Genomic DNA, 9,992 nt, shown 5'->3' with positions numbered 1-9,992 from the left:
AGCCCAAATCAAGAGTCGGACACTTAATCAACTGAGCCACCTAGACGCCCCTAAATAAATAAACATTACAAAAAATTCATGTTGCTTTTAGGTGTTTTATTACCATAGTCCTTTATTTAAAACTAACATACATTATAAAACTTTTTTTTTTAAGTACACTCCATGCCCAATGTGGGGTTTGAACTCACAACCCTGAGATTAAGAGTCACTGACTGAGCCAGGCAGGAGCCCCTAAAACTTTTTATCATAGAAAACTTCAAACATACACAAAAGCAAATAGAATAGCATAATAACCTTCCCAACCCAGCTTTCATTATCCAACTTCAATAATCATCAGTTCATGGCCAATAATATTGTTGAATCTATTGTTTCCTCTCTCCCTCATTGTCTACTGAATTAGACAGTAGACTCCCAGGCATTGTATTATTTCAGTATATATCTCAACTCTAAAAACAAACAAACAAACAAAAAAAACCCCACAGCCATTAACATACCACCAGAAGTAACATAATCATTTAATATCAAATATCTACACACTATTCTTTTACTGATTGCCTCATAAATGTTTCTTTTTCATAATAGGTTTGTTCAGGAGTCAAATAAAAACCACATATATCATTTGGTTAATATGTCTTTTTTTTTTTTGTTTTGCATTTTTAAATATTATGTATATATTTTAAAATATTTGTTGGAGTACCTGGGTACCTGGTTAAGCATCCAACTTCAGTACAGGTCACGATCTTGTGGTTCAGGAGTTCGAGCCTGGATTTGGGCTCTGTGCTGACAGCTCAGAGCCTGGAGCCTGCTTTGGATTCTGTGTGTCCCTCTCTCTCTCTGTCCCTCCCCTACTTGTACTCTCTTTCTCTCTCTCTCAAACATAAATAAACATTTTTTAATTATGTTAGTCCATTTTATTTATTTAAAAAAGATTGTTAACATTTATTTATTTTTGAGACAGAGAGAGACAGAGCATGAACGGGGCAGGGTCAGAGAGAGAGGGAGACACAGAATCTGAAACAGGCTCCAGGCTCTGAGCTGTCAGCACCGAGCCCGATGCGGGGCTTGAACTCACGGACCGCGAGATCATGACCTGAGCTGAAGTAGGACGCTTAACCGACTGAGGCACCCAGGCACCCCTATGTTAGCCCATTTTAGAAATGTTTATTTGTTTGAGAGAGAAAGACAGAGGGAGCCGAGTGGGGAGGAGGCAAAGAGAGAGAGAGAGAGAGTATTCCAAGCAGGCTTCACACTGTCAGCCCAGAGCCTGACTTAGGGCTCGATCTCACAAACTGTGAGATCAGGGCTCAAGCTGAAACCAAGAGCTGGAGGCTTAACCGACTGAGCCATTCAGGTGCCTCTAAATATTATCTTTTGAGGGACATCTGGGTGGCTCAGTCAGTTACGTGTCTGACTTTGGCTCAGGTCATGATCTCACAGTTTGTGGGTTCGAGCCCTATGTCAGGCTCTGTACTGACAGCTCAGAGCCTGGAGCCTGCTGTGGATTCTGTGTGTGTGTGTCTCTCTCTCTGCCCCTCCCCCACTTGTGCTTTCTCTCTCTCTTTCTCTCTCAAAAATGAACATTAAAAACATTTAAATATGATGGGCATTGAGGAGGGCACTTGTTGGGATGAGAACTGGGTGTTGTATGTAAGTGATGAACCATGGGAATCTACCCCAAAACCAAGAGCACACTGTACACACTGCATGTTAGCCAATTTGACAATAAATTATATTTTAAAAATTCAAACAATAAAAAACATAAAAATAAAAACATTTAAGTATTATCTTTTGAAGGTTTTTTTGAAGTGCTACAAACAGAAAAGTGAATAAATCGTAAGTATACAGCTCAATTTATTTTCAAAAACTGAATACACCCAGTTAGAAACATACTTGAGAAGCCCCCTTTATTCTCCCTAACCACTAGCCTGACTTCTAGTACTACACTGTGGATTAGTTTTGCCTGATTTTCAATTTTATATAAACGGACTTATATAGTAAATACTCTTTTGGATCTGTCTTCTTTCACCATGTTTGTGAGATTCAGCCATATTTTTAGTTTTTGTTTGTTCACTTTCATTGCTGTATAGTATTCCATTGTGTGATTATTTCCCAATTTATTTTTCCTGTGCATTTTACTGTTGATGGGCATTTGGACTGTTTCCAGTTTGGGACTATTATTGATTGTGCTACTGTGAACATTCTAGAACATGTATTTTTATGGATGCATGTTCACATTTCTGTTGCCTATATAGCTAGAAGTTGAATTGCTAGATCATAGCATATGCATATATGCAGCTTTAATAGATACTACCAAATAGTTTACCATGGCCTATTTACCCTCATGCCATTGTCATGTCAATTACTATAGCTTAATAATAACTCAATACTTGCTACTGTAAGTGTTTCAGATTCTTCTTCCATTGGGTCTTCCCGACCCTTTTCATTTTCATATAAAAGTTAATAAACAGCTTATCATAACTTGTCAATTCTTTTTTTTTTAATTTTTTTCAACGTTTTTTATTTATTTTTGGGACAGAGAGAGACAGAGCATGAACGGGGGAGGGGCAGAGAGAGAGGGAGACGCAGAATCGGAAACAGGCTCCAGGCTCCGAGCCATCAGCCCAGAGCCTGACGCGGGGCTCGAACTCACGGACCGCGAGATCGTGACCTGGCTGAAGTCGGACGCTTAACCGACTGCGCCACCCAGGCGCCCCCATAACTTGTCAATTCTAAGTCCCCTTTAATTCATAGGTTTCTCCTTTCTCTCTTATTTTGCAATTCAGGTCATTTTTCCTGTAGTGTTCCAAACATTCTAAATTTTGCTGATAGTATCCTTATGGTGTGATTTAACATGTCTATTCCCTGTATTTCCTATGAAAGGTAGTTATATCTAGAGGCTTAATCAGATTCAGGAAACATGCAATTGACGAGTGTTAACTAAGCACTATGCTGGCTGCCAGGTGAGATACAAAAATATCTAAGACATCATTCCAAGTCTACTTCTTACAAGCGTGGAAAGTTAAAATTCAAATAAGTGCCTTTATTTTTTTTAATGTTTATTTGTTTTTGAGACACAGAGAGACAAAGCATGAATGGGGGAGGGGCAGAGAGAGAGGGAGACACAGGATCAGAAGCAGGCTCCAGGCTCTGAGCCATCAGTCCAGAGCCCAACGCGGGGCTCGAACTCATGGACCGCGAGATCGTGACCTGAGCTGAAGTCGGACGCTTAACCGACTGAGCCACCTAGGCACCCCTCAAATAAGTGCCTTTAGAGAAAGGTGATCTACTGTGGCAGCTCAGATCAGAGTGATTACTTTCAATTAGGGTATGTGAGGAATGGAAATGAGGGAAAGTTTTGTAAAGGCAACACTATTTCAACTGGGCTTGGAAGCTGCTAGACAACTGACAAGTTAGTATTGTTGTAAGCATTAATTAGCTGTGATAGCTGTGTGAATTGCAGTTAGTAGAGGGCGGGGGTAGAAGCTGGAAAGGTGGGGTACTCAGTTGAGTGGTGGCCCCCAAAATATGTGTCCATGTCCTCATCCCAGGAACCTGTGTTACATTATATGGAAAAAAAGTATCTTTGCAGATGTAATCAAGTTAGGGATGAGATGAGATAATCCTGGATTACGTGATTGTGCCCTAAATCCAAAGACAAGTGTCCTTATAAAAGACAGAAGAAAAGACACACAGAGGAGAAAGCAATGTGAAGATGGAGGCAGAGATTAAAGTGATGTGGCCATAAGTCAAGGAAACTGGCATCCACAAGAAACTGGAAGAGGCAAAGAATGGATTCTCCCCTAATATCCTTTGTAGGGAGTGCAGTCCTGACAATATCTTGATTTTGGACTTCTGGCCTGCAGACTGTGAGAGAATACATTTCTGTTGTTTTAAGCCACTAACTTTGTGATAATTTGTTATCGCAGCCACAGGACACTAATACAGGTGGGGTGAGGCTAGAATGTAATATTGTGGAATTTTACCCTATTTTACACTTCCTCATCTCTGATACCTCAGTTTGCATCCATCCAACGTTTGCCTTTAGCTGAAATGATTAAAAAAGATCCCTGTACCTCCTTAACGAAGCATCCGCTTAATTAAGGGAACCTCCTCCCGAATTCCCATTTGAAACAATAATAGGATTGAAAGCACTGTTTTTGGCAGCAGACTTCCATCTGCCACATCAGAGACCTAAAGGTACTTAAGCTTGGGAGTCACTATCCCTAATTGCACTCTGCCTTAAAGACCCTTGTAAAATGGAAATGTAATGGAAAGTCAGATCCATAACAACTATTAGATTGTTCTTGGATGCACAGCTCCGTAAAGCCATCAGGGAAAAAAGTCTTGTGTTATAAATAATGACTAAAGTACACTGGCAATGGTAGTACTACTATATATACGTGTAGTGTTGTGTTAATACAGCAGTAATGCAGAGTAGGAGTTTCTACTCCGGATTTGAAAGGCCACGGAAACCTTTTTTTCGCTGTTGCGGGTCCCATCTCCCCCTGGCTCTTGGAGGAGCTGCTAACTCCCCCTCAGGGTCCGCATCGCGCTCTAGAGGGAGCCCGCGGGCCGCGAGCCGCCTGGTCCGCGGGCTTCTTTCTAACACCTGCACTGCCCAGGGCGAAAGCCAATGGGGGCGACTCCGCAAACGTGGCTCGTTGTGCTCCTACGGTATTCGTGAGACCCTGCCCCTTACAAACACTTAAGCCAGATACACCTCGCCGCCCTCCCATCTCGTCCCTGTGTGACCCAGCCGGGACACCCCCGGCCTGGGAAAGCCTGGTTGCCGGGCTCCCGCAGCTCCCCGCCCAGACTCCGTCCCGCCCGCTGGCTCGGGCCGGGGACGCCTGCCATCCCCGCCGCCGCCCCCGCCCCGCCGGGTTCCAGGCAAAACCCGGAGCGCCGGCCGCTCGGCTGCTCCCGGGAAGCGGCGCGGCGCGGCGCGGCGGACTGAGCATGCGCAGTGGGCAGGGCCGGCTCCCGGCGCCAGAAGGAAGCGTCCGCGGTGCTCCCGGCGGCTGCGCTGGGGTATGCGGTACCGGTTAGCGTGGCTGCTGCACTCCGCGCGGCCCAGCACCTTCCGCTCCGTCGTCGGCGCCCGCCTGCCGCCCCCGGAGCGCCTCTGTGGGTAAGCGGAGCGGAGCGACCGGGCCCCCGGGGCCCGCGGGTCACGGTGGTTTGGAGCTCGGGTTGCAAAGTGGTGATTCAGCACTTAAAGCCGCCGCCGCCGCCCCTCACGCCGCCAGTCCCGCCGGCCTGGGGCCCGGACGCCCGCGCAGAGGCCGCTCCGGGGCCCGGAAGGGCGGCCGGCCGGGCGGGAGCGAGGGGCCTTGCCGGGAGAGGAGGGCGCCACTGGGGCGGGTGAGGGCGGACGGGGGCTGTGACCCGGGGTCACGGGGCGTGTGTCACAAGTGCTGGGGGCGCGGGGCGCGGACGGAGTCATCCCGGCCCGCTCCCGGAGCCGTGCGGTGCCGCGCCACTCTCCGGGGAGTCTGCCTGTGAGAGGCAGGAAGCCGAGTCCAACTGCCCCTGGCTATGGGGTAAAGGAATCCCAGTCCAGGGAGACCGCTTCTTACCCTCATCTCAGCCCTGCTTTTTTTCCATGAGAACGGAGTTTCCACTACTATATGGAAATGCCTGCGTCGGGCACCGTAAAAGTTTGCCTGCCTGCGCCTTAGTGAGTAGATGGGTGTTGGATTTCCAGTCCCGGGGAATTCGGGAGCCGAAGGATACCTGGGGATCCATCAAAACAGCTCCATTGTTTTACACCTGAGACAACCGAGGCCCAGAGAGATTGTGTGATTTCCCAATTGCAGGGCTTGTGGCAAAAACCAGGATGGGGACGCGGGTGTTTTTTTGCCATCCGGTGGCGTGCTCTCTCTCTCCACTTCGCTGCTCCGTGTATACTAGAAATACATTGATTGCCCTGTCGCGAACGCTGAATCCCTTTTACTGTGAACAGAGGGGAATCGGCAAAGATGGGCAGTATTGTCTTGCCCTACTTAGATGTATCATTTGAGCTCCTCTGTTTTTTTTTAAATATCTAGGACCTACTAAGTGCGAGGCACTGTGATAGACCCGTGTAAGTATGTAGTCTGCTTTCCAAGGAACTTTGACTTCGTTTGAGCAGATTGAGATGCCAAGAGAATATATAGCCAGCTAAAAAGCATGTGTTTGGCTAGGGTCAGAAGATGGGCAGTACGACAGTGCGTGCTTTGGGAGCATAGTGCAGGGCAGAGAGAGAGGAGGGGGTCTGGCCTTTGAAGGAAAAGCAGAAAGTGTGGAGGGTGGACGGTGGTGGGTGTAATCAGCCTAGGCGTGCAGGGGTTGGGGGTGAGGGATGGACAGTGAGCAGATTAGGCTAGTTGGAGCCTTAGAGAATTTCTGTGGGGCAATTAGGAGACAAGTCTTGTATTATAAAAGTGGGATAATGCTAGCCTGGGCTTTGAATTTTAGTTGGGCTTTTTCAGTGCATAGTTTAGGGAGCCGCTAAGAGTTTTTGAGGTGGGGAGTGATCTAATGAAACTGCTAATTTAGGAAATTAGTTTGGTGGCTGTGTGCAGGCTGTAAGTGAGTGGAGAGACCTGAAGCAGAGAAACTGGTTGGGACTTAGTCTTTCCCTACTGAAGTAGGATGGTAGTAATGGTGCCTGATGCAAATGAAAAATCTGTGAAACCTGTTTTCCCTCCTCTTTTCCCCCACTATTTGCAAAATCCACTACAACAAGCATAAATTAGATCCCTGAGTTTAGAGAAAGAAGTGGGAGTGGTGAGCAGAGGCAGAGTACTTCCACAGGCTTTCTTCAGGTCAGGATTTTTTTCGGTATCTAATTTGTTGCTAATAGGCTATGTTTAGCTCCATATTCTCCAGTGTACAGAATTTGGGATTAAAAAAAATTTTTTTAAGTATTTTATTATTTATTATTATTTTTTAATGAATTCATTTTTGATGCGTTCCTGTCTTTATTTTTATTTTTAATTTTTTTTTAATATTTATTTTTGAGAGAGTGAGACAGAGCACAAGTGGGGGAGGGGCAGAGAGAGAGTGGGGGGCAGAGAATCTGAAGCAGACTCCAGGCTCTGAGCTGTCAGCACAGAGCCTGATGCGGGGCTCGAACTCACGGACCGCAAGATCATGACCTGAGCCGAAGTTGGCTGCCCAACCAACTGAGCCACCCAGGTGCCCCAAGTATTTTGTTTTTTAGAGAGTAAGCTGGGGAGGGGTGCGGGGAGGAGAGAGAGAATCTTAAGCAAGCTCCATGCTCAGCACACAGAGCCCGACGTGGAGCTCAATCCCACAACCTTGGGATCATGACCTGAGCAGAAATCAAGAGTCAGATGTTCAACCGACTGAGCCACCCAAGTGCCCCTTAAAGATTTATTTTAAACTAATCTGTACACCCAGCAGTGGGTCTTGAACTCACAAACCTGAGTCAGGGGTCACATGCTCTACCGACTGAGCCAGCCAGGCACCCAGAATTTGGGATTTTAAAGAAATCATCAATTTGAAGTTTTATACAACAAAGAGGTTTGTATGTTCTATTTACAATCCAGTTTTCTTTGTGGTTTTCTCCGACTGCTCTTCAGTTTCATTGATGAAATTCAGGGCATGGGTTGAATTGCCAGAGCTTCAAGATAAGGTTGTTCTCAGAGAAGGAAATTCAGGAGATTCAAAGATAATGAATGAGATCAACATCTAGACAGCTCTACAGTAAAAATTAGCAGTTGAGACTAGTAAGGAAAATACAGGAAAATCAAAGGGACTGGGGTGTAGTTATAAGAAGGAAAGTACTAACAGCTGAAGCTGCCACATATTCAAAATCTTAAGGTAATCGATTCTGTACATAGTAGGGAGATGTATTAACAGAGATGTTTACAGGGCTGTTTACTGCAAGAGACATGGGATTTAACCCATGTCTGTCTGGTGCCAGAGCCTGAGTTCTTAACTGTTATGTTATACTGCCTTTGCCAGTGTTGAGGCATTCATTCCCTGTTCTAACCTCTTGAGAAAGAGATGGTCTGAAAGCATTTGTATAAGATCAATTCATTTAAAAAGCAGTCTCATTGTCCCCTGTTTAGCCATATTGGATAACTTGGAGTTGTGATTATCTCGGGGAACCTGGAGGTAATAGGCCAGTGCCTGGCAGCTACTTGAAACACCTGTACATTGGTCATCTCACTTTGCAGGCTGCTCTACTTTGCATTTCTCTGTTCTGTGGGCATAGGTAACAGTGTGTCATATGGGACTAGCTATTAAGATCCTGGCTTTTACTTTTTTTTTTTTTTTTTAAGTGGTGCAACCACTGTGTGTGTGTGTGTGTGTGTGTGTATGTATGTAAGCAAGCAAACTAGCTCTCCGCCCACCATGAGGCTTGAATTCAGAACTCTGAGATCAAGAGTTGAAGGCTCTTCTGTCTGAGCCAGCCAAGTGCCCCCAGGCTTTTATTTTACTTTTAACCAGAAAAAATGTTTTTTAATGGTCTAAAAGGAAAAAATGCCTTTGAGTATCTTTAATTAGCATTAGCCCAAACCGTAGACAGTAAAATGTTACATTCTGTCTATCTGCCTTTAAGGTTAGGGATAATCTTACCAGGGAGTAAGTAGTGTGGGGAGCAGAAATTCAACATATGTTTTTTAAAACAATTGATTTCCTTTCTATTTTTCTTTAAAAATTTTTTTTAACGTTTTATTTTAATATTTGAGAGAGAGACAGAGTGCGAACAGGGGAGGGGCAGAGAGATGGAGACAATCTGAAGCAAGCTCCAGGCTTTGAGCTGTCAGCACAGAGCCCCGATGCGGGGCTCGAACTCACGAACCGCAGGATCATGAGCAGTGAGATCATGACCCGAGCCAAAGTCGGATGCTTGACTGAGCCACCTGGGCGCCCTCTCCTTTCTACTTTTATATTGGTATTTTAGATCTCCTAAAGAGGTCCCTAGATAATCAACCTACCTTTCAATCAGGGTGACAAGGCTAAAGCATTTTCCTTTTACAGGGGTAGATACCTTAAGGGGTAGATCCTTCAGGTATGCTGGGTTCTGGAGGCTTGGTAGGCATTACTAAGTTTTTCTTGAGTCAGCCCTCACTCTTCTCTTTTCCTTTAGCATTATTTGAGTATCTATTTTGTAGTGATCATTCACTACAGTGTGCTCAGCACTGGGTGGGGTGGTGGGGTGGTGGTGGTGGTTTGCAAAGCAAGTCAGTGATAAATTCTGTCCTCAAGAAACTTTCAGTCAAATAATTCCACTTCTTATGACCTTTTACTATACATGTCCACTCTTGTTTTCTATTGCCTCTTTCAATTCATTTTGAAAAGCAGCTCAATATTTTTATTACAGTACTCTTTCTTTTAAAAGTGGGACTTAGAGAGGCATCTGGGTGGCTTAGTCAGTTGGGCGTCTGTCTCTTGATTTCTGTTGGGGTCATGATCCCAGCGTTGTGGAATCGAGCCCCGAGTTGGACTCTGTGCGGAGTGTGGAGCCTGCTTAAGATATTCTCTCTCTCTCCCCCTCCCTCTCTCCCTCTCCCCCTCCCTCTCTCCCTCTCCCCCTTTCCCCTTCCCCTCCTCCTCTTCCTCTCTCCTGTGTGCACTCTCTCTTTCTTTCTCTTAAAAAAAATAAATAAAAGTGGGACTTAAGAAACTCTTGTACCATTAAAAGCTATAAAAGCTTTTATGACTCCCAAAGAACTGTATAGTTTCTCTTTGCCCATTAAAAAGTGTGTAACTGTTAAAAAAAAAAAAAAAAAAAAAAGCACTCACAAGCTGCTCCCTGAGAGGAAGGTATCATACTTTGCTTGACATATTTATTATATGAATGAATGAATGGTCTTTTTTGAAAACCAGTTTTCTCTGTTGATTTCCCTAGTTTTGCAAATATTGAGGTTAATCATTTAAAAACTTTTTTTTTTAATTTCTTTTTAGAGAGAGAGCATGAGTCGGGGCGGGGGGGGTGGGGGGGAGAGAGAGAGAGAGAGAGAGAGAGAGAGAGA

At 45.2% G+C, this 9,992-nt stretch overlaps 1 protein-coding gene across 3 annotated transcripts in view; it reads left to right on the top strand.

The window, feature by feature from the left end:
- The first annotated feature begins 4,941 nt into the window (after positions 1–4,941).
- The window catches only part of IDE (insulin degrading enzyme), a 114,983-nt gene continuing 109,932 nt past the window's right edge, over positions 4,942–9,992 (top strand). Inside the window, exon 1 of one of the 3 annotated variants that reach the window (XM_049646385.1) lies at positions 4,942–5,131. In XM_049646385.1, coding sequence (XP_049502342.1) covers positions 5,034–5,131 — 98 coding nt within the window. In that variant the 5' untranslated portion in view covers positions 4,942–5,033. The remainder of the gene's footprint in view (positions 5,132–9,992) is intronic. The other 2 variants (XM_049646384.1, XM_049646383.1) reach the window with 2 other exon arrangements.

The sequence above is a fragment of the Panthera uncia genome, chromosome D2 (genome assembly GCF_023721935.1).
Source record: "Panthera uncia isolate 11264 chromosome D2, Puncia_PCG_1.0, whole genome shotgun sequence".
NCBI lineage: Eukaryota > Metazoa > Chordata > Mammalia > Carnivora > Felidae > Panthera > Panthera uncia.
Note: the sequence above shows the minus strand (reverse complement) of the source record. Positions and strands in the feature narration are given on the sequence as shown.